The sequence below is a fragment of the Mesoplodon mirus genome (genome assembly GCF_964341445.2).
Source record: "Mesoplodon mirus genome assembly, chromosome: 3".
Classification (NCBI taxonomy): domain Eukaryota; kingdom Metazoa; phylum Chordata; class Mammalia; order Artiodactyla; family Ziphiidae; genus Mesoplodon; species Mesoplodon mirus.
The window spans coordinates 48,782,191-48,806,189 of record NC_138978.1 but is presented as its reverse complement, the minus strand read 5'-3'; the positions used below and the strand labels follow the sequence as shown (position 1 = coordinate 48,806,189).

The 23,999-nt window shown below is 52.7% G+C and overlaps 2 protein-coding genes across 6 annotated transcripts in view; one reads left to right on the top strand and one right to left on the bottom strand.

Annotated features, from left to right (window-relative positions):
* The window catches only part of SSBP3 (single stranded DNA binding protein 3), a 166,418-nt gene extending 161,966 nt beyond the window's left edge, over nt 1-4,452 (top strand). For all 4 annotated transcript variants that reach the window (XM_082612386.1, XM_082612388.1, XM_082612387.1 and 1 more), the window contains 4 exons: nt 1,280-1,358; nt 1,596-1,624; nt 1,738-1,839; nt 2,697-4,452. In XM_082612386.1, the coding sequence (XP_082468512.1) occupies nt 1,280-1,358; nt 1,596-1,624; nt 1,738-1,839; nt 2,697-2,726 (240 nt within the window). In that variant the 3' untranslated portion in view covers nt 2,727-4,452. The remainder of the gene's footprint in view (nt 1-1,279; nt 1,359-1,595; nt 1,625-1,737; nt 1,840-2,696) is intronic.
* An 8,353-nt stretch (nt 4,453-12,805) lies between these two features.
* The window catches only part of MRPL37 (mitochondrial ribosomal protein L37), a 21,693-nt gene continuing 10,499 nt past the window's right edge, over nt 12,806-23,999 (bottom strand). The window contains exons 4-7 of one of the 2 annotated variants that reach the window (XM_082614053.1): nt 20,542-20,727; nt 18,186-18,343; nt 14,908-15,111; nt 12,806-13,028 (exon numbers count right to left, since the gene is read on the bottom strand). In XM_082614053.1, coding sequence (XP_082470179.1) covers nt 12,951-13,028; nt 14,908-15,111; nt 18,186-18,343; nt 20,542-20,727 — 626 coding nt within the window. In that variant the 3' untranslated portion in view covers nt 12,806-12,950. The remainder of the gene's footprint in view (nt 13,029-14,907; nt 15,112-18,185; nt 18,344-20,541; nt 20,728-23,999) is intronic. The other variant, XM_082614054.1, reaches the window with a different exon arrangement.

The window sequence follows — 23,999 nt, the reverse complement described above, 5'->3', positions numbered from 1 at the left end:
AGGCCACTGGGGAGGCAAGGATCCTGCACCCACGGGGTGTGTGAGTGGGCGGCGGGGTGAGGAAGCGGCTGGTGCCCCAGCCCCTCCCCTGCAGTCTCGTCACATCGGTTCCTCCTCCAGCCACGCCGTGCTGCCACCTGCTAGGAGGCCTCTTTCTTCTGCTCAGGCAGGACCCCTGCAGAGAGCAAGGCCGTGGCCCATCTGCCTGCCCAGAGTCTATCCCTCAATTATTGGGGCGCTCTGCCTCCTCCTCCGTGCAGCCTGTTCTGATTTCTCTGCCCTTTCCTCAGTGCTTTGTCTGCAGCTCTCTTTGGATCTCAGCATCCTGTGGGGAAGTTGGGTGTCCGTGGCTGTGCTCCTCCTTCAGACTGAGGCCCAGGTGTGACTCAGCTCTGTGTCCTTAGTGCCTGGCACAGGCCTCCATTCTGCCACTTCGTCCCCTGTCCACCCTGGAATCCAGTCTGTATCCCTGGGCCTTGGCTCTCCAGACTGGGCTCAGCCATCCCTTGGTGGCCGTGCGATGTGACCTCTGGCCTTTGGTTGCTGCTTTGCTGAGATGGGGAGGTTAGTTCCAGACAGACCTGAGGAGGCGGGTAGAGCAGATTACACGTCTGGTGTCTGGTCTGTCTGCACCGTCAGTTCTGCTCATTAGTGAGCTCCCCCACACAGTCCCAGCGAGAGGAGTCCTGCCACCCACGCCCCAGCTCCCCACACGTTTCTGAGGAAGAGCCTGGAGGAGGCTAGTGTGATGGTTCCAGGGCCAGGCTGCCCACGGTCCAGCCCCAGCTCCTCCATCTCTCCTACTTGGGAGATCGTGGGCAAAGCATTGTCCACTCTGTGCTTCAGTCTCCTCATCTGTAAAATGGGGAGGAAAAGCACTAATGTTTTTGTTTCCTGGCCTGGCAGTTGGTCACTCCGTCTGTGTGAGGTTCTCAGCGGCGAGCCCCGCACGCTGCCCCAGGGATGGAAAGAGCCCGGGATGGGATCCAGCAGGCCTGGTTTGAGAGCTGTCTCTGGGTGGCCTTGGGCCAGTCCCTCTCTCCAGGTTGGTTTCCTCCCGTGGTGCATAGGAGTGAGCGCCTCTGCCTTGCACAATTCCTAGGGCCGAGGGGAGGCACCAGCTCCGGCCTCCTGGTGTTAAATTAAATGCCTGAGTGTGTGAGAGTGGCCCCGCCAGAATGGATGCTCCCAGGGGATGCAGCTGGGCATGGGAGCCCTGCGAGGGTTGCAGCCGAGCCGAGAGCCCACTCAGCTGCCACGCTCTGTGCTTCTCCCACAGTTCCCGATGGGTCCAGGCTCGGACGGCCCGATGGGGGGCATGGGTGGCATGGAGCCACACCACATGAACGGCTCGTTAGGTGAGTCAGCGCCCTGACCTCATCATGCTGCCCCCCGCCCGACCCTCCCGGGAAGCCTTCTCTGCCTTGGCTCCTGGCTCCACTAGGCCGGGTCCCCACAGGAAGATCCCAAGAGGAAGATGTTGCCTAAGTAGAAGATCCTCTTTGCAGAGATGTTTGAGCTTGGGTGGAAGGGTTTGGAGGCCCCTGCACAGAAGGGTGGGCAAGAAACTGAACTGGATTCTTTTTTCCTTTCAGGGTCAGGTGACATAGATGGACTTCCAAAAGTGAGTGTGTATTCCATGTCTCCTCCCTGACAGCACCACCCAGAAAGCCTTTCCCCCATCTGGGGGGCAGGTTGCTGGGGGCGCGGGGCTTACCTCCTCTTCTCTCCCTGCAGAATTCTCCTAACAACATAAGTGGCATTAGCAATCCTCCAGGCACCCCTCGAGACGATGGTGAGCTAGGAGGGAACTTCCTCCACTCCTTCCAGAACGACAATGTAAGTGTGCCTGCCACCACCCTCATTTCACCCCTGGGTCCTCACCGTATCCCCTGGGGCCTGGGGACTGTTGATTTAAGTTTCAGTCTCCTGGCCAAGACCTGCCTGCTGGGCCAGTGTCCTGGCAGCTGTGTCATGGGCCTTTCACCTCGGTTATTTTTCCACACAAAGTGCAGAGCCCTCACCTCCCCCACCCCCCTCCCCAGCTGTGTGGCGCTGACCCCTGCTACCTGAATCTGACCTTCCCGAAGCATCCACATGGAGGCGCAGCGCCTCCAGCAATGAAGAAGCTGACGTGGCTGGACGAGCCCTGGGCTCTGGCCCACTGGGTCTCTGGCCCAGTCTTACTTCCTCCTGTCCTGGGGAAGGAGTTTAACGCCACCAGTGACTTCCCGGGGTCTCGGTGCCGAGGAGCTGGCCGTCTCCTTTTTCACATTGGGCCTCTATTTACAGTGTCATCTGAAGAAACGATGTCATGGTTAAGCAGCTTTTGAGAACCCCAGGCCAGCTCCCACCCCAGGGCACCCTGTCTGTGCTCCGGCTCGTCAGACCCCAGTTCTCTGCAGTCCGTGGCCCCATGAGGGGAGGGCAGGGGCTGCTGCTGCTTTGCTTGGAAAGAAGGGGTGATTTGGGGAGGGAAAGGGGCCAGGGGAGAGGAGTCAGGGACACGGGCTGGTGCCAAGAGGTGGCTCCTAAGTCCTGCCTGCTGGCCCCCTGCCCACCCAGTGCCATCATGGGTGTCTCAGCCCAGCCATCCCCAGACAGGCCCAGTCCAGCTCTGTGCAGTCAGACCTCCACAGGGCTCTCCCACACCCTTGCCCTCATGACCCCCCCCTTCTCTGCTTCTCCCCTTCCAGTATTCTCCAAGCATGACGATGAGTGTGTGATCCCCCCTCCTCTTCTCTGAGACGCTGAGAGAGCCGGCATTGCAGGCGGGAAGGTGCCAGAAATTATGCAAGAAGAAGTGAGGTGTCATTACCCAGGAGCTGGGGGAGGGGCATCTCCTGCTCCCCCTCAACCCTCCCCCTCCCCTCCCCCAACCTTTCTCAATTTTAGTTTCATGCAATAAAAAGGCCGAACTTTTTATTCTATAAAACATGAAGGACAAAACTCAAAAATACATTTCAAGTCAATGACCAGAAAAATCCCACCCCTTGCCCTTTCCCAAAAGGACCTTTTGTGTACATGACACATTTTTGTTGTTTTTTGTTTGGGGTTTTACCGTTGTTGGGATTTTTTTAATTTGTTTTCAGGGGGGTTTTTTTGGGGAAAAATTTTTAAAAATGGAAGCTTCTAGCAAGCCCCCCCCCACCCCAATCAACCTCTTTGCTTTCTTCTTTAAAAAAAAAAAAAAAAAGGACAAAAAAAAGCAAAAAACAAAAAACAAAAAAAACCCCAAGCCCTGTTGTCTGTCTGTACCCAAGCCCTTCCACCAGGAAAGCTAGTCTAGGTGTGAGATCTCACCTGTCTTTGTAGCCATCTAAAAATAATAATAATTATAATAAACTGGGCAGTTTACAATCGGTGGTTTCTTTCAAACGGCCTTTTTGGGAAAGAAAAAAGGAGTCACCCTTTTCCACTTGGGGTTTTTGGTTTGTGCTGACGGGCAAGGGAAGGGCAGGAACCTGTCTTGTTTCTGCTTGGTCTCCTGGCGAGGTGGCGACAGCAGCTGCACCGCTTCGACCCCAGACCCCCTCCCCCGTTACGTGGCCGGAGGGGCCAGACCACCGACCGCTTTCAGGATCCCGCCCCAGTGGAGCTGTGCTGCGACCCAGTGGCATGCACTGTGTTCCCAGGACTGCTTCCTCTCTCTTCTGGACCTCTCCCCGCCCAGCGTCCCACCCTCCAGCCCCCTCCTCAGCCCCCACCCCAGTCTTCCCAGTGAGAATCCTGCCAGCGGGGTGGTGGCCTGGAGCGGAGTGGGGGAGGCCGCCCCGACAGGATGGCTATGACCTGGGACATGGAAACTGTGACCTCCGCGTTCTCATTCCTCAAATCGTTGTCCTCGTGTGTGCGGGCAGTGGAGGGCTGGAGTTTGGGTTTTCTTTTGTTTTTTTCCCCTCTTGATTCTTCTTTTTCAAAAATGGGATATTGACCAGAATTGCTCTGTGTGCGCTTGGAACTGGACAGAGAGACTTTGGAGTAGCTGTGGGGGGCAGGGGGGACGCCAGCAACCAAACAGATGTACTGTTTCCGGTCCTGTTTTTATTTTCAAAAACCGGCAAATGCGACAGTGGAGCCTGTCCCCTCCCAGGAGGGGTGACTCGTGGCCTCCTTCACCTCACCACCCCCCATCGAAACCTCTGTGTCTTGCCCTGAAGACACCAGAATTCTTTGTACATTTACACCCCTCCTCCTCCTCCTCCCCTGTAGCTGGTCTTTGTTTTCGTCCCTCCCTTTCTGATCCATGTATATCATATTATGTGAGATATCATCTGCCTGAAAAAAGACCTTGTGCGGATTATTGGGAACATTGTAGCTGTTTCTGTGTTTTTTCTTACCTTGTAGTCTGGTTCTGAATTAAGAGAGGAAAAAAAAGTAATTATGATACATTGTAGTTTGTGTACGATATATGTTGATAACGTTTTATTAAAGGGACATCTTTTTTCCGCAGCCCTTCCTGACATGTTTGGGGGGAACGTGGGTTGGAGTTCATTATACTGATTACGAAATGCCAGGCAACTGGTTGGGCAGAATTTTTGTTCCTGGTGCAGGGCAAGATTTTGGTCTGTGCTGTTTCAGGAGTCGGCCTTCTTTTCCTGGGCATGTTAATCTCCTGTGGAGAGTTGGGGAAGATGGGAGGACATTGTCTCACTTCAAATATTCGGGGACATTCTAAAAGGCAGTTGCCGTTTCTCATCTCGCAAACGCATTTTGGTTTGCCAGAGTATATTTTTCTGGATAAGGTTCCCGGTGTGCTGTTTTCAGTGGAGAGTCGGCATCGGCTAGGCTGGCCCCATGGGCTGCAGCCATGCCCTGCTTTCTCCCTTCAGGTGGAATTTGCTTCACAGGTCCTAGGGTGCCAGGCCACAGGGGCATTGAGTTTTATTTTTTCACCTCCAAGGCAACAGGGAGCCCTTGAAGGATTTGAAGAGTGGCACAGTTTGACTTGAATTTTTTGAAAACAGTGCAGGCCGCATCCTGGAAGATGGTTGGGTGGGGCTGGACAGATGCGGGGAGACTCAGTCCCAGCTGCCGTCTAGGCAAGAACTACTGCAAGCCCACCAAGTCAGCAGCTGTGGATGCTGATTTGAACAACATTTAGAAAGTAGAACTTTGTGCCTCCCTGGAGCTCTGGGGCCAGGCCCGCAGCAGGAGGGGAGGGAAACACACGATGTCTGAGCAAAGTGTGGCTTTAGCCTGCCTTTACAAAGTGTGAAGGGACCAGTTTCAGATCCTGCAGGATCTGTGTGGCCCTGAGCGTGTTAGTTCATAACCTCTGTCCTCAGTTTCCTCATCTATAAAATGGGGATAATGGTTTACCTATCATGTGGTGGTTGTGAGGATAAGTTGACATTTGTAAAGTGTTTAGAACAGTGCCTTTTTAAGTAGTAAGAGCAGCAGTGTTAGCTGTTGGTGGTATTACTCTTTTGGGGAGCATCTAAATGGGTGTGATGAGGAGTAGCTGGGAGAGCCTAGAAAATTCCATTTGTCCTTCCGTCCTTATCGGGGAATAAGGCTTCCTAGGCTCTTCCTCAGCACAGACGCCTTTGAACTACTGGGAAAACATCACTGTTGGACAGATGAGGAGACACAGGCTGTTACTGACCTGCACTGACAGTCCTGAAGAGGTGTTTGTTCACCAGCACTGAGCATCTGCCACGTGCCAGCCCAGCGCTGAGCAAAGGTGATGACAGGCAAGCACCCACTCCATACCCTCACTGCCCTTGTGCTCCCCAAAGCAGGCCTCAGGCGCAGGTGGGACCAGTGGCCTGGAGAAGGGAGCCCAGGTGACAGGGGCCCCTGCAGAGAGGAAGGAAAGGGCCCCCAGCCTGTAATGAGAGCCTGCTGTGTGCCTCACTGCCCACCTCTGCTGGGGGCGGGGTTCGAACACCGGGCACCCTAACACACCCCTCAGCCTGTGATTTCCCCCAGCACCCCCCGAGTTGCCTTTGCCACACTCATGGCCCTGAGGAGGGCTGGTTTGGGGTCGGCCTTCTCAGCAAGAGGTCTTTGAGGAGAGGACAGGCTCCTGTTCCCCCCAGTGTTTTCACCACCCTGCCCCGTCCAGGCCGGGCCAGATCCAGGTTCTGCAGCCAGGATGAGGGTCTCGGAGTGAGAGGCAGAAGGTGGGTGTCATTCCTATGCTTTCACAGAGGAGGGCTTTAGCCCATCACTGAAACTTGGGCAGGAGTGGACAAGCCAGGCCAAAGGCCCCAGCTCAGCAGCTGCTTTCGTACTACTCATCACTACCCACAAGAGTCTTAATTCTAGAGGCCAGCCAGCCTGGGGGTCAAAGTGAGGGCCCTCTCCTTCCTGGCTGGGCACCCCTCCCTGGACCCAGAAAAGGAGAGCCTTGATGCAAACTAGCTGATGCCGGCAGGGCCTGCCTGGGGCAGGGGACAGGTGTGTGTGGAGGGGGCTTGGAAGGGGTGGGTCAGCAACTACCAAGGCACAGAGCCAGAGCAGGACTCCAGTTTGGGCTCAGCTGGGGCCATTCAGCCTGATGCCCTGGGTGACCCTGGGGAATCTCTGACTCCCAGCCTCTGCTGTCCCTTGAGGATTCCACAGACTCCAGGGGCCTGAGCCCAGAGTACATCCCAGGCTTCTGTGAGGGCTCTGCCCTGAACTGAGTGGAGCTGGAGCTTCCCTGGGCTCACTGGGCGGGAGCGCTGGAAACAGAAGACCAGACCAAGCGACGGGGTGCTGAAAGAGGGTCCATCCTGCCCTGCGCTGGCACTCTCCTCTCCATTCCCAAGTGTCTATGGAGCCCCCGTCTTTGGCATCTGTTACCTGGACATTCAGCTACCACCTTGGCTTCCTGCCTCCATCTCAGCCCTTCCAATACCACAAAGATCTAACTCACTTCTGAGCATCCTTAAACTCTTCCACCCATCCGTTCACATATTTATGGGGCACCTGTTACATGCCAGGGACTGTCCTAACACTAGGGATACAGAGGGGGAACAAAACGGCTGTGGGAGGCTGGCGATGCCCGTCACTGAGGTGAGAGGGGCTGCGCGGAGAGCAGGTTGAGGTGATGCTCCACGAGATGCTTGCTCAACATCCAGGTAAAGAAGTCAAGCAGGCAGGTCTCGGCTAGAGACATACTTAGGGAGTTGTTGGCCTTCAGATGCCCTTGAAAGCCATGAGACTGAGATCATCTGGAGAGTGAATGGAGAAGGGCCCAGGGACTGGGCCCTGGGAAACAGGAAGAACCAGCAAAGGAGGCAGTGAGGAGAGTGAGGTGCCCGGACACCAAGGGAAGCAAGCTGCAGAGAGGAGAGTGCCGCACACTGGGATCCAGGGCACGCTCCTCGCCTCATTCAGGCCCTGCGGGCCTCTCCTGCTCGTTCTCAACCCTCAGCACTGCATGCTCCAGTGACGCAGAACTCCTTAGGGATCGCTGCCCACTGGGGCCTTTGTTCCTGCTCTTCCCTCTCAGCACGCCTGTCCTACTTGCCCTTTAGAATCCAGCTCACATGCGCCGCCTTTCAGGAAGCCTTGTAGGCCGAGGTGAAGGCTTTCTTTGAGCCCCCATGACCCCTATGCTGTAATGGTTCACCGTCTGCCTCCCCCATCAGACTGGGAGTTCCTCGAAGCCTGGGACCATGCCTGAGTGTTTGTCCCCAGAGTGAGTGACCCAGCACGAGGCCTGGCACCCAGTAGGTGTTCAGGGAGTGTTCATGGAGTGGGTGGATGCTTGCTGAGTAGTCACTCCTGCACTCCTCCCCACTGCATGCCTTCACCTGTGGGTAGGTGCTCAGGTGTAGGGAAAGAGGTGGCCTTTATGGCTTCAGCAGATCCAAAGGAGACTGACTACTCTGTCACTGCCCACCCGCCAGCTGGGAACTCCTGGAGGACCATGTCTCATTCTGTATCTCTGGCTCCCAGCACAAGGCCTGGCACACACTAGGGACTTACAAAAGGAGCTGAATTGCTGGATCCCCTAGAGGTCTGTAGTGGGGAACCTCAGGGCTCAGTCCCCAATTCTAGCCTATTCTTGGATTCCATCAGCCCAGCTGAGGATGAGGAGACAGATGTGTTTTGTGGGGTGGGTGACAGAAAGCTGGGTGGGGCTATGCTGCTCCTGACAGGCTAGACTCTTGCCCTGGGCAACAAGCCCGCCCCATGGATACGGGCTTTGGGTATGAGGAGACATGGTCATGTCGTCTGGCATGGGATAGACTGAGGATCTCAGGTGGCAAGAGCCAAAGCAGTGTCCAGAACAGGGGAGAGGCTGGCCTCACCCCACCCTGCCATCCTCAGCCCAGCTGAAGCATTGGGTCCCTGCTCTGTGATACAGCCTGGAGCAGGTGGCCGAGGTAAGCTGTGGATTGAGAAATGGCTTAGAGGCTCAGTGGGAGGCAGACACTGGGCTATTTGGCTTTGAGGCCTATTATTCCCAGCTTCAAATCTCCCCGGCTCAGAAAGCAGATGGGGGTGTGAGGCCCCAGCAGTCAGAGCTGGGACCCCTGAACTGAAGCTAAAGGAAGACATTCCTCCTGAGGTGCGAGAATGCTTAGCAGCCACAGTGAAAAAGGCTGCTTCGAGAGGTAATAAGTTCCGCATCGCTGGAAGTGTGTGAGCCAGTGGGGAGGGGAAGAATAGGGGGCTACCTGTGTTGGACAAGGGGGCGTTGGTTCCCGGGGTCTCAGGTGGAGGGCAGAGGGAAAGATAAACAAACCCCTTCTCAGGAGCAGAAATGGGGTCAGAACCAGCTCACCCTGACTTCTAGGTCCCTCCCAGCTTGTCAGCTGTTCCATGACCTCTACGAGAGATCTCCATAGACTCTGCTGACATGACTCGTATTTCTTCTGCTGAAGACCACACCAGGCCCAGTTCTGCGAGCTCTGCAGAGAAGGGCGGGCTGGCGGTTGCAGGCTGGGTTCGGGGTGGGGTTCTGGTGGCGGAGCCAGTGCTCCAGCAGGGCCTCCCCGCCTCCTCGCTACTCCACAAACACACCAACCGCACGCCCATCTCAGAGCGGTCGCCTTTTCTCCAGCGCCTTCCCAGCCTGCCCCACACTTCGTTCAGTCTCTACTCAAACACTACCTTCTCACGGAGGCCTCACCCCGTGAGGTAAGGGCCGACACACCCCGTCCCCAGCTGCTGGTGGCTCGGTGTCCCTTCCTGGTCCCCAGGGGACTGCCTCACCCAAGGTTTCACCTCCTCCCAGGTGGAGGCCAGTGGCCAATGGCTGACATGGGACCTCAAGGCCCCACACTTGGCCTAGATTTGGGATGGCTCTGAAGGGCCACCCGGCACCGAGCTCTCTAGAGGACCCGCGGGGGTCTCAGCTCCCCCTGCCCGGTCACACCCTCCTCCCTTGCTCACGGGTCTCTGGGGAGTGCGCCCCGGTAAGCCTGCTGCCACAGCTCTCCGCCTCAGAGTCGTGCCTTCCGATCCTCTGATACACCTTTCTTTCTGCACCGAATCCCCACGTTGGAATGTAAACTCCACGACAGCAGGAACCTTGTTGTGCTCGGTGCTCTCGACCTGGGGCCTTGCCTCATGCCTAACACATGCCAGATGCTCACAGACACCCGTGGAACGAACCACGTGGCTGAGAGCTTGTCATCCTGAGCTGAGGAGTGGACACTGGGATTCTCTGCAGGTTCCCAGACATCTCTGGGAAGAAGGTCCCTATAACAGGGTGGTCTTCCAGCAGCCAAGCAGGCAGGCCCCATGAGTCACAGTGATTTGTGTATTCATGTTAAAGGGAAGACGGTATGAGACACCCAGGTCACATACACACTTTAAGGGACTTTGTCCCGCCACCAAAGAGGAAGCAGGGAGATGCTGTCTAAAGCCCGAGGTGACCCTGGCCTGCTCCTACGCCAGTCTTGGGCCTGATGCTGAAGGACAGAGCCCAGCAAGTCACAGAGCCTCTGGCGAGCACCTGCCCTACGTCCAGCCTGAGTCAGCCTTGGGAGAGGACAGAGATGGACTAAAGGGCCCCCTGAAGTAATCCCACCTTTTCACGGAGCTTCTGAAAACCTCTAGACCCATCTACTTGAAACCTCCTGGTCAAATGCAGCCTGTTAATCCCAAAGTAGGGAAAACCTGAAAGGGAGGTGCTTTATTCCCACTCTGCAGATGAAGAAACTCAGGATCTGAGTGGAAGGTGGAATATAGGAGACTCTTGGAAATGGCGTTCCCCAGTCCACTGATGCCTGCCGGAAATGAACTGAGCTTTCTAATGGATCAACATAACACTTATATACACGACCAAATGAGAGTACGTTCACATGTGCTCACAATGCCATTGTCAAAATTTTGGTTCCAAATGCCTGTTGCTTAAAAGTCCAAGTCCCTATAGGGCGACTTTTATACTAATAGTGGGACATCCCCGTCCACCCTCCTCACACAGTCCTCCTGCTTCCTTCTCCCAGACTCGCTCTGACTAGGCGAGTACTCTGTTCTCAAGTCTAAGGCCAAATAGGGCCTGAAAATCGTCCTGTATTTCCTCCCTCCCTGTGTTTGACGAGGAAGGTAAGAGGGTGGGGAGGATAAGGTAGGTGGGCGTTTGGGACTTGGGGAGGTAGGCACAGCTCTATGGAGGAAGCAGCTGTCATCACATATGAACTAACCAGTTCTTCACACTACACCACGAGGTGTCTGAGCCTCAGTCTCCTCACCTGCATGGGGAGGATAGAAACGCCAGTCCTGCCTGCCTCACTTTGCAGACCAGCTGCAAGGTGCTTGAAGGGAGAGAGCAGTGGGTGCCAGGCTCCACAGCTTAGCTGCAAGGTCACAGGGGACAGACCAAGGCCAACCACTAGGGCTGTCCTCATTCCAGGGGCTGGGATGAGCACCCAGGCCTGCCCTGTAACACGGGCACCCTTCCAGGGCAGTCCTCAAGCTGCAAGGTCACCTGCTGACGGCCCACTTACTTGCAGCCTCCGACCCACACACTCAAGACCCAGGCTGGCTTCGCCCTCTCACTCCCCACTCTCCCACCAGTAGCAAGGGGGCTTCCACCCCCTCAGCCTGGCTTCAAGCCACCACCATCACTCACCCAAGAATGACCGCAATGGCCTCCAGCTCTACTCGGTACAGTCGCCCTGCCAACTCACCCTCCACACGCCCATAGAGTGTTCTTTAAACAAATCCCTTCGACTCAGCAATTCTGCTTAGGAATTTATCCAATGGCTGCGCGGGCAGAAGCACTCTAAGATACGTGAACAAGGATGCTCACTGCAGCATTATTTGTAATAGCTAACAACTAGAAATAACTCGAATGTCCATCGACAGGTATTAATATAGCTGCTCAAAAAAACAATATAGCTCATATATGCTGATGGGGCAAGATCCTGCGATCCCAAGGTATTAGGTGAAAAAAGGAAGGTGCAGAATGGTCTATAAATAGGATGACACTAAGCAATGTACATATATGCATCCTTATTATACATATACATTTTAATGGCGCTACATGAGAAACTCTAAGTTGTGGTTACCCTTAGGGAAAAGGACCAAGGTTGCCGTGGGTGGGGGCACAACTTTTATCTGGGGAAGCCTGAAGTGCCAGCATTCAAGGCCCTTGAGAGCTGGCCCCTCCAGCCTCTCCCCCGCCCTCCCTGCGCTCCCCATTTCTAACCACTCCCCAGTGCTCCAGGATCTTTTTCGCCTCCCTGCTTTTGCACACCCGCCGCCTTCCCCAGTAACCCCTTCAAACACACCACCACCAGCCCAATCTGTCCTTTTCCCGGTAAACCCTGCCCCGCCCAGCCTAAAAGGTACCTTGTAAAGTGGAAGGAGCACAACCTGGGAGTCAGGGACACGGGGCTGGAAACAGCACTGTTACGGATGGAGGTGATATGGGCTCCCGGGCCCCTCTTCAGAGTGATCCTCGCACAGCAGGAAGTGTCCTGGCTGCCTGCGCTCAGTAAAGTCCCTCGGGAATCACACTCAGCCCAACAAAGCCACCCCACCCGAGGTCTCTCCCGAACTGGGAGCAGTGTTATCCAGTGACTGGTGACAAGTCACTGGTGTTTGTAGAAAGGCTCAGCACCTCAGCTCCATGAGGACAACTCTGTTCCGGGGGCCCACGGAGCCGGGAACCAGCCAAGGCCTCAGGCGCAAACTCACTGAGCTCAGTCCCTCCTCCATCCGCTGCTGCTATCATCACTCCCCACAGGTGCTGATCCTCAAGGCTCTCCCCAAGCTTTCACCTGCAAATCTCCATCTCAGGGTTTCCTAGGGGAGTCGACCTACAACACCAGCTGCGTGACCTTCAGCAATTCCTTACACTATCTGCACCTCCTCATCTACAGGGCCCAGAATGCTGCCCGGCACACAGTAGGAATTCAACACTTTTCTTGAATGTGGAAACATTTACCTTGCAAGGGTTTTGTGAGGACTGAACAAGATGCTGTGTATAAGCTGCCTGGCCCAGAGCAGGACTTGATGCTATCTGAACAGAGGCCAGCTGAACCAGGGATGTTCTCAGTCCATTAACCGAGGTACTAGTGAGAAATTTACAATGAATATTCTATTCAGATCTTCTGCAGTCATTGTGGAATGTGTCCACAATTTAAGTAATGCCATAGAACCTAGCGACCATCACAGAACACCTAATATGAAGCAAACAGTGTAGGTCATATTAGCCTCATGTTTCAGATGAAGAAACTGAAACTCAGAGATGAAGATTCTTATTTAAAGTCACAAGGTGGGTCACGGACAAAGCTGGGGTAGGTCAGGTTCCAGGGCCAGCACTTGTGCGGAGGCAGGCTCATGGCAAGGGCCCGCACGCAACTGTGGGTGCCCCCCCTGACGGCACCCCCACAACAAGCACAGGCTCCAGTGCACCGGAAGGGCTCTTTATTGTCAGCGAGACCACCAGCCAAAGGAGCACTGGGCTCCAAGCAGGCCCCAGGCACCACCCAGGCCCCAGGATCCTCAGGGGGAGAGGGGCACAGGGAGCTCCAGGCCTCAGAACGGTCCTTGGCTCACACAGCACCGTGCAAATACAGAGCTAAAAACTTCCTGAATGTCTCTGGCTGGAAACCAGTCGGCCCAACAGGTTCCTGGAAAGAACACAGCCCATTAGGATCCTGCTACTAGGTTTAATGGCAGCAATTAAAACAAAGGTCGGTTTCATGCAAATCCTAAGTGCCTGGATAATAACTGTTTCTTTCTCTCACGACCAAGGAGGAGCGCTGGGGAGCTGGTGCCAAGAGATGCTGGGGGCGCTGGGCTAGCGAGGAGGATATGAAGCATCCCAGAACCTTTCAGCCAAATCGTCTGTTGACATGGCCCAGATCCCTAATCCTGCTCACCTCAACCACCACAAACAAATGTTCTGTTGCCCCTTTTAATTCCCAGGGACAATAATCCCTCATTCCTTCCACACACATTTATCAGGCACCTTCTCTGTATCAGAGCTGTGCCCAGTGCTGGAAACCCAATAATGACTTGAATCTGGCTCCCACCCTCAAGGAGCTTCCAGCCAGGTTTGCAATAGTGATAATACAAGGTGATGGGCCTCATAACAGAAGTAGGAAAAGGATGCTAAGAAAACAGGGGAGAAAATAACTAACTCGTTGACTTCCATACATGGAAGAGAGCATGTATGAATGGGTCTTAAAGGGCAAGTACAACAGAATGGGCCAGAAAGAAAAAAGAAAGGAGACTTCAGAGAGGCCAGTACATGCACTGGTCCAGAGGCACGAATGAAGGTGGGAAGAGCCAGGGCGAGGCTGGAGCCCAGGGTCTGTGCTGGTGGAGGTGGGGTGGGTGCGGGAAGAGACAGGTAAGGAGGGGTCACGTGACCACACCAGCACAGGCCTGGCACTAAGTCACTATTTTGGAAGGAAGAGGCTGAAAGAAGAGGACCTGAAGACGTGAAGGGGAGAGGGACAGCACAACTAAGAGCAGAGGGACGCGGAGGAGGCTGGTGTGGCCGCACAGGTGAGGGACAATGAATGGCATCTGGGGCCAAAGAGAAGGGACCAGACCAGTAGGCATTTCAAGGGTAAACAATATTGACAGACACTGGAGAACTCATCACTCCACTAACATACAGATAATGTTCAAAGGCTCAACAACTACATTTAAACCAATCTACTCAGGCCCTGTGTGGGACACGGCTCGTCAGCCACAGATCCAGCAGCACCCCACTCGGCTCTCTCTCATCCCCCAATCCTGTTTTGTCTCTTCAGAGTGCTTATCACTGCCTGATATTACATTATGATTCTATTTAGATACCGCCACTGCCCACTACACAGAACACAGGCCTGCTCTCTGTCAGCTGAGCACTGAAGGTGCAGCAGGGAGCGACACTGCCATGGAGGAATGAAATGAATGCGTCATTCACGGACTCAGCCTTTGAGGAGCTCAGTGCTCGGTTGAACAGAGGAGAAGAACACATAAACAGATAACTATAGGACGGCAGCATGACTGCGCTGTGATGGGGGGACCCAGGGGCTATGGGAATCCACCCAAGGTACTTAAGCAAGGCTGGGATTGGGATGGTGGGTTTTTATGCTAAACCTGGAATGACAAATAGAGGACAAGCAGATGACAGAGAAATGGGGGAGGTTGGGTGGGGGAGAGGGAGGAGGGAGCAAGAAGGAAGCAGCCTCCTCTGTAAAGGGAACAGCACCTACTGGGATCCTGAGCTACTCAGGCAGCAGCGCGTACTGGAGAGCTACAAGGAGCTGGGCGTGGTGGGCGCTGGGGAGCGTGGGAGGTGATGTGAAGAGCGGGCTGGGACCCAGGGTGGAAGGCGCTGTTTTAGGTAATGGGCAGGGCTGAAGTATCCCTCCAGGCAGAGGTCCCGAGCGTGAAGACCCTAAAGCCGGGGCCCCACTCACAAGCATCCCGTCAACCCCACGCCAGGCTCACTCTGGGGAGGGTGAGTCCTGGCCCTGGGCCCATCACCAGGCCAGAGGCGGCTGGACTTACCACAACTGTCTTCCTTCTGACCACCGGGAGACACCAAAAATGCTCATAGAGGAGCTGATCCGAGTCTACCCAGACTAGATTCTTGACACCCTCATCAGAGGCCAGATCTGTGGTGTTCAGCTGTAGCACCAGGAACTGGAAGACACGTCCATCAGTGCCCACACTTTGCACGACTACTGGCTGCTCCAAAACCTTAGTGTCGTTCTGAGAGGAAAAGAGGACAAGTAAATCAAATCAGAAATGGTGGGGTGAAAGGAGCAGCACAAACCAGGCAATTTCTAGTTCTGGCCTTTGAAATAACCCCCCACCCCTCTTTAGTGGTTCCCCCCGCAAGACACTGAAAAGAGAATGCGGAGTTGAGGGCACTGTTCAGGGCCAGGCCTTCTCGCCCGCACCCAGCCTGGCTCTGCTTGGCCTCAGGTGCCTCGTGGCCCCGGGGTACCTGCTCTTCAGCTTGAGCACATTAAAGTACTAATTCCTGCCACTGAGAGGTGATTGCCAGGCAAGCTGCACAGTACAGAAGGATGAGCTGGGAGGTTAATGACGGCAAACCCCTCAAACTCATGGCTGTAACCTGACGGCGACAACAGTGACGTCTATCAAATGTTAACCTGGAGGGTCAATTCATATAATATATATAATCTCATTCAGCTCTCACTCCATTTGACAGTTGAGGAAACAGACTGGGTGAGGCAGTGACTCATCTGAAGTCACAACGATGTGTGGCATCAGAACCTACAATGGCTAGTGCTAGACCAGTCACACTTTCCAGCTGCCTTACTTTACTCCTCAGGGCTGGGCATCTGGAATGCCCTAAGCCCACCGGCAGGCATCTCACCTGAGCTTCAGCCTCTCAGTGCAACTCTGAGTATACGTCAGACTCCTGAGTGTCCACTCCAGCTGTGTCGGCCCCAGGATTCCACCAGTCAACACATTTGCTGATTACCTCTTTCAATTAGTGCCACTTGGTAACAGTAATACTACTAGCAACCATTTACTGAAGGCCTCTCGTGCCAGGCATCACACCAGTTCTACATAAAGTCACCTCTAAAAATCCAGTGGTATATACCCACTTAACAGATGAGAAAACTGAGGTTCAGAGAGGTGGTTTAATTTGCTCAAGGTTATGCAGGATCAGACCCCAGGCTATTAAATCACTTGGAATCTTATTGTTCTGGTCTATACCTAGTGTCCCACTGTATCTGATAGTAGCTCCTCTGCCATTCTCAAAAGTATACCAGTCTGGATGACAAATCATGTTCACCCGACTGAGCCTGCAGGAGTCCAGTTTGGTGACTGCTATCCACTGGACAAAGATTCAATAGGCAGGCCCCATGAAGCAAAGCGTCCTTGATTCAAAGATGCTGCCTACATTCACCGCTCCAGGGCTGAATCTGACATTAGGAATAGCTAATGTCAGACCTCAGTGTAGGCCACACTGGGACCATTGGCCTTAGAAATACCTGTTTTTAGCTGCATGAGAAATAAAAAAGAAAAGTACCTCTAAGTGTTAGCTGAGAATTCTGTATTGACTCTTATCTCCCTCTACAGATCAATAAAACTGCAGGTAGTACATAAATTTCTCAGCAATTTTACCTTTTACACAGAGGCTCTTCCCATAATTGCTCAACTTCACATCCCCGGGAATAATTTGTACCTGGAGGGGTAGGGGGAGGCCTCCTCTCCTACCCAACTGGGTGGCAATTAGTGACAGCATTGCTACCCATGCTCTGCTGGCACAGAAGCTACAATGAGCCTGCAGGCCTGGGACCTGGCATGTGACCATCTCTGCCTCCCTATCCTTGCCCAGAGTCAGGAGGCAGCATGTCCTTTGAAGCTGGAGAGATCAGGGCTCCAATGCTTGCTTCCCTACTCATTAGCTGTGGGATCTTGGGCAAGTTACCAAACCTTCCAGAGTCTTCAGAAAGTATGTCAGAGAATGGGAATTAAGATAACCTCCCAAGGACTGGGAAGACACAAGAAGGTCATATAAAGATGTGACAGCTGCTAATCTCTTAGCTGTGTGACCTTGGGGAAGTTATTGAGCCTCCCTGAGCCTCAGTTTCTTCATCTGTAAAATGAAGCTAATAGTATCTGCCACAGGGGGTTGCTACAAGGATTAAATAATGCAATGGTTCTCAAATTTTAGTGGAGTGTTTTTCAAACTTGAGCTTGTACCAGCATCACCTGGAGGGCTTGTTAAAACAGACTGCCAGGCCCCACCCCCAGAGCTTCTGATGCAGGATGCCTGGGGTGGGTCTGAGAAGATGCATTTCCAACAAGTCCCCAGATGATGTTCACGCTGCTAATCCATGACCATATTTTGAGAACCACTGCTATAAAGAGCCCTAATTAAATGTTTGGCATGTAGCAGATGCTCAATACAGGCAAGGTCCATACTACTCTCTATCTCATTAGGCTAATCACACTGTACCAACCTCAGTGAGACCAAGTAAGATGGGAAACAGAACATTCTGAAGTTCATCACTCCTCCAGGAGGGACTTAGGCTCTAATCAAGACCTGGGAGCCCGACAGCAGCCCTCAAAATCTTCCCTCCCCTCCTGCCCCACAACACATACAAAAACCCAGGGATCTGGTGTCCCAGGCCTGCTTGGGGACTCCCATATTGCCATCCCCTTCCTGGAGGCCTTCGCTCCCCCGCCAGGCTTTCCTCCAATCGTGGGACAGCACTGTGTGACAACCACTCAGCCTGCATTCTGTAACATCTAGGTCCCTGAGACCTCCTCTTAGAATCAAAGGGCTACCATCCAAGTGGTATCTTGGGTCCTCAGAACCTGTCCTGAGTGGGCAGGCAGGTCTGGGCCATCTCCTGCTTCACTTCCTCCTGCCTACCCGATGGGGCCTTGTGCTCTGGGCTCCAACAGTACATAACAGAGGCAGTGTGCTGGAGCACAGACAACTGAAGCCTTAGGAGTTGGGTTCACCTAGTCCCAATCCTTTCTCCACCACTTACTGCTCTGTAATGCTGGACAAGCCTCCCTGGGATTCAGAGGCATAATCTGAAAAATGGCGATCGCGATGAAACCTTGTGGGTTACTGTGATAGAAAAAAACGAGGCATCTTACGTTAAAGACAAGCACATCGTAGGCCCCCAGCAGATGGCAGCTCATCTCTGTAGGGTGAGTGGAAGTGCCTCTCCCTAAAACTCCTCAGTCAAGCAAAAAAATAAATCCCTCCATGCCCTTTCCTTTGAGTAGTGTAAGGCAGGAAACTAACACAATGTAAGGCAGCTCGGTGGTCTTCTCCACATACGTACCCCATAGAGGAGCCGAGCCTGAGCCAGGGCATTGCCAAAGGCAAACAGGATCATCTTGGCCCGCAGCTGATCTGGTTGAAAGCGGTGTGGTCGTAAATTGGCTGACTCCAGCAAATACAGGGTATGGGGATAGGGGTAAGGATAACCCTCCCGGAATCCTGCAAGACATGTCATCATGTGGAGGGGTAGAAAAGATTAATCAGCCTGCCCCAAAGCCTCAGGGAAGCCACCCGACCTCAGCTTAGTGCCAGGCACGACAGAGACTCAGTAGAGGTAGATATTATCACTATAGCTCAGGGGCTGGCAAACGTCAACCTGCCAGCCTAATCTGGCCCATTTTTGAAAATAAAATTTTTACTGGAGCACACCCACACCCACTCATTTACATATGTCTATTATGTAGCTGTGACGGAGACCATACGTGGCTTGCAAAACCTAAAATACCATTTGGTTCTTTACAGAAAATGTTTGCCAACCTGTTCCAGGTGATTCTTGCAGGCTAGCTCTAACTCCACCCCTTTCTCACTCATTCAAGCACACAGATGATAGTGATATTAGAAGGATAACCTGAAATCTATGGTAATTATTTTTTTAAAAAGCACATCACTTGCAAAATTCAATACTTGATTATTAGTAACAAATGACTTGCCTCATACCTCACAACACTATGCTGAGCATCAAAGTTCAGCACTTGTTCATCTCAGCCACAACCCTGCCAGGTCACCACTGCTTCCCCTACATGGCCATAAGCAAACCCTCGGAGGCTGGGGGCTTCTAGAGTGAGTGACCTGGATTAGCGAAAGTGGGTGAAACAGAGTCAGAAAGAGGCTGGGAAAGTGTGGGCTCTGAAAATCCCAGAGAAGAGCACGACTTAAGAAAAAGAGACATGACTTTCCTGTCTGCCTCAGCTCCTCCGCACGTGTGAGTACCCAGCACTCACTCTCTGCCAAGCTCTAACACAGGAACCACGAACAGAGCCCACGTGGTGCCTGCTGCTGCCTTTGAGGGGCTCACCAAGTCTAGCGGGGAGACAGACAGGAAAACTGATCACATCCACACAAAGGGACATGTCAAGACACGAGGGAAGCCAGGGGGCTGTGTGAGGACAGACGAAAGGCCCCTGACCAGACTGCGAGGTTGCAGAGCATTTCTGGGAAGAAGTGAGTCCTAAGATGAATTGTGAGGCTGGAGAGAGGGTTAGAGGGCAGATGAGAAGGCCTTCATGTGATCAGCTAAGGAGTTCAAACTTTATCCAACAGGCAATGGGGAGGTGGGCACGGAGAGCAATGGGATTAAATCTGTGTTCTGTAAAGACGACTCTGGGGCTTCCCTGGTGGCACAGTGGTTGAGAATCCGCCTGCCAATGCAGGGGAGACATGGGTTCGATCCCTGGTCCGGGAAGATCCCACATGCCACGGAGCAACTAAGCCCGTGAGCCACAACTACTGAGCCTGCGCTCTAGAGCCTGCAAGCCACAACTACTGAGCCTGTGTGCCACAACTACTGAAGCCCACACGCCCTAGTGCCCGTGCTCTGCAACAAGAGAAGCCACCGCAATGAAGAGTAGCCCCCACTCTCCACAACTAGAGAAAGCCCGCATGCAGCAACGAAGACTCAATGCAGCCAAAAATAAATAAATAAATAAATAAATTTATCAAACAAACAAACAAAAGACTACTCTGGAACTGTGAACTAGAGGGACCAGAGAGAAAAACAGCCTGGGTCAGACTAACCGGTCAAGAGGTTGTGGTAACAGGCTGGATGAGAGGCAGTAGGGACTGACCGCAGTGTGGCTGTGGAAAGGGAGAGAGGCTAAGGAGGAAGGTGCTACCTTAATGACTGAGTGGATGGCAGGAACTGCAGGCCTGCGCAGCCTGACTCCCTAGTTTCTGTCTTGGCTCACTGGGGAGGTGGTGGTGCTTTAGTTGATGGAGGTGGGATGAAGAGCCCCATTCAAGGACCGTGGGGCTTCCTCCATCCTAGCAGGAGGTTGGCAGAGTTTACAGGGTACACAGAGAGGGGGTGCCTTTCAAGGGAACTATGAATAAAGGAAACATCTGATGCCTGGTCAAAAGCCCCTCAAGCTACCCATTGTAACTAATGTAACAGAATTACTTCTCAGGGGTCAAAAGTAAAGTCAGCCTTTGAGCCAATCCAAATCTCCCTGAGTCTCAGTTTTCTTGCCTATAAAATGGGGTTTACTGGTACCTATCTCACAGGGCTGCTACACGGCTCTTAGGAGAAAATGCACATGAGGTGCCTAGCAGATACTAAGCACTCAGTGTTTCCTTTCTCTTTGCAGAAAGCTTGTCCCTCATCTGCACATTGCCTAAAAGTCAAAGGCTTTGATACTTACCTGTGTCGTCCTTCACATCATAAACATTGCATTCCTGAAGACCCAAAGTGGGAGATATGGGATAGAAGGTCTCAAGAACATGATTCTTAGTAGCTTCTACTTCCTCTCGGGAGGCTATGGGGGGCAGAGGGTCCTTGGCATTCAGTCGGGCTCCACTGGAACCATGGACCTGAATAAGAGTAGACTCTAAAGGGGGAGAAAAACAATTAGTCTAACCTGGTCTAAAGCCTTAGCGAGGCAAAGTCTAAAGCTTTCATCCTGCCATGCTCCTCAAGTCTTTTACAGCTTTACTATCTAATCTGCCTCATCACAGAAAACAGAACTTTGGAAATTCATCCTTGTGCTTATCATGTAAGCAGGTGAGCCTCCTTCACTTGATGTCCGGGTGCCATCCTCTGCCTCTGCCTCTGCCTCTGCTGGGCCTTGGAGTAGACAAGGAAACATCAGATCCAAAGGACTGAGTGGCCTGGCTGAAGTCACAGAACAAGCATGTAACAGGACTGGAGTTGAAATGAAGGTCACATCATTCCTAATCTAGTGATCTTCATTCTAAAGAATAGAAGGGGACATGAGAACAAGATGGTGGAGGAGAAGGACCTGAGCTCACCTCCTCTCACAAAAACACCAAAACAACTAACTGTTGGGCTTCCCTGGTGGTGCAGTGGTTGAGAGTCCGCCTGCCAATGCAGGGAACACGGGTTTGTGCCCCGGTCCGGGAGGATCCCATATGCCGTGGAGCGGCTGGGCCCATGAACCTTGGCCGCTGAGCCTGCGCATCCGGAGCCTGTGCTCCGCAATGGGAGAGCCCACAACAGTGAGAGGCCCACGTACTGCAAAAAAAAAATACAACAACAAAAAAAACAACTAACTGCTGAACAACCATCGACAAAAAAGGACTGGAACCTACCAAAAAAGATATTCTACTTCTAAAGACAAAGAAGAAGCCACAACAAGATGGTTGGAGGGGTGCATTCGAAATACAATTAAATCCCACATCCACTGAGTGGGCGACTCACAGACTGGAAAATAATTACATCACAGAGGTTCTCCCACAGGAGTGAGTTCTGAGCCCCACAAAAGGCTCCTCAGTCTGGGGGTCTGGCATCAGGAGGAGGAATCCCCAGAGCATTTGGCTTTGAAGGCCAGTGGGGCTTGAGTGCAGGAACTCGACAGGACTGGGAGAAAAAGAAATGCCACTCTTGGAAGGCGGACACAGGGTCTTGTGTGCACCAGGACCCAGGGGAAAAAGCATTGACCTCATAGGAGCCTGGGCCAGACCCACCTGCTGATCTTAGAGGGTCTCCTGGGGAAGTGGGGGGCCGGGGGGCAGCTGTGGCTCACAGCGGGGTCAAGGACACTGGTGGCAGAGGTACTGGAGAGTACTCATTGGCGTGAGCTGTCCTGGAGGCCACCATTTTGATGCCAAGACCTGACCCCACCCAACAGCCCACAGGCTCCAGGGCTGGGATGCCTCCAGTCAAACAACCAACAGGGTGGGAACACAGCCCCGCCCATCAGCACACAGGCTGCTTAAAGTCTTCCTCAGCCCACAGCCCCCTCTAAACACACCCCTTGACACAGCCCTGCCCGCCAGAGGGACAAGACCCAGAGACACCCACCAGTGGGCGAGCACCAGCCCCTCCCACGAGGAAGCCTGCACAAGCCTACATGTAAGAATGGATACTATAAAACTCTTAGAGGAAAACATAGGTAGAACACTGACATAAATTGCAGCAATATCTTTTTTGATCCACCTCCTAGAGTAATGAAAATAAAAACAAAACAAACAAATTGGAAACTAATCGAACTTAATTTTTTTTTTTTTTTTTTTTTTTTTTACGGTACGTGGGCCTCTCACTGTCGTGGTCTCTCCCGTTGCGGAGCACAGGCTCCGGATGCGCAGGCTCGGCGGCCATGGCTCACGGGCCCAGCCGCTCCGCAGCATGTGGGATCTTCCCGGACCGGGGCACGAACCCATGTCCCCTGCATCGGCAGGCGGACTCTCAACCACTGCGCCACCAGGGAAGCCCCGAACTTAAAAGCTTCTGCACAGTAAAGGAAACCATAAACAAAACAAAAAGACGACACACAGAATGGGAAAAAGTATTTGCAAACGATGCGACTGGCAAGGGATTAATCTCCAAAATATACAAACAGCTCATGCAGCTCAATATCAAAAAAACAACCCAATCAAAAAATGAGAAGATCTAAATAGACATTTCTCCAAAGAAGACATACAGATGAACAAAAAGCACATGAAAAGATACTCAACATCACTAATTATTAGAGAAATGCAAATCAAAACTATTAAGAGGTAGCACCTCACACCAGTCAGAATGGCCATCATCAAAGTCTACAAACAGGGACTTCCCTGGTGGCACAGTGGTTGAGAGTCTGCCCACCAATGCAGGGGACACGGGTTTGAACCCTGGTCTGGGAGGATCCCACATGCCACGGAGCAACTGAACCCATGCGCCACAGCAGCTGAGCCTGCGCTCTGCAGCCCGCGAGCCACAGCTACTGAGCCCGTGTGCCACAACTGCTCAGGCCCGCACTCCTGGAGGCTGTGCTTGGCAACAGGAGAGGCCACTGCAATGAGAGGCCCGTGCACCACCGTGAAGAGTAGCCCCCGCTCACCACAACTAGAGGGAGCCCGTGCACAGCAGCAAGGGCCCAATGCAGCCAAAAATAAATAATACAATAAGTAAATTAAAAAAACAGTCTACAAACAATAAATGCTGGAGAGGGTGTGGAGAAAAGGGAACCCTCCTACACTGTTTATGGGAATGTAACTTGGTACAGCCACTATGGAGAACAGTATGGAGGTTCCTTAAAAAACTAAAGATAGAGCTACTACCGTATGATCCAGCAATCCCACTCCTGGGCATATATCCAGAGAAAATCATACTTCCAAAAGATACACGCACCCCAGTGTTCACTGCAGTACTATTTACAATAGCCAAGACGTGGAAGCAACCTAAATTTCCATCAACAGAGGAATGGATAAAAAAGATACATATATACAGTGGAATAATGGTACATATATACAATGGAATATCACTCAGCCATAAAAAAGAATGAAATAATACCATTTGTGCAAGATGGATGGGCCTAGAGATTATCATACTAAGTGAAGTAAGTCAGAGAAAGACAAGCATCATATGATATCACTTTTATGTGGAATCTAAAAAAATGACACAAATGAACTTATTTACAAAACAGAAACAGACTCACAGACTTAGAAACAAACTAATGGTTACCAAAGGGGAAAGGTGGGGGGTAGGGATAAATTAGGTGATTGGAATGAACATATACATACTACTATATATAAAACAGATAATCAGGGGCTTCCCTGGTGGTGCAGTGGTTGAGAATCTGCCTGCCAATGCAGGGGACACGGGTTCGAGCCCTGGTCTGGGAAGATCCCACATGCCAGCCACGGAGTAACTAAGCCCGTG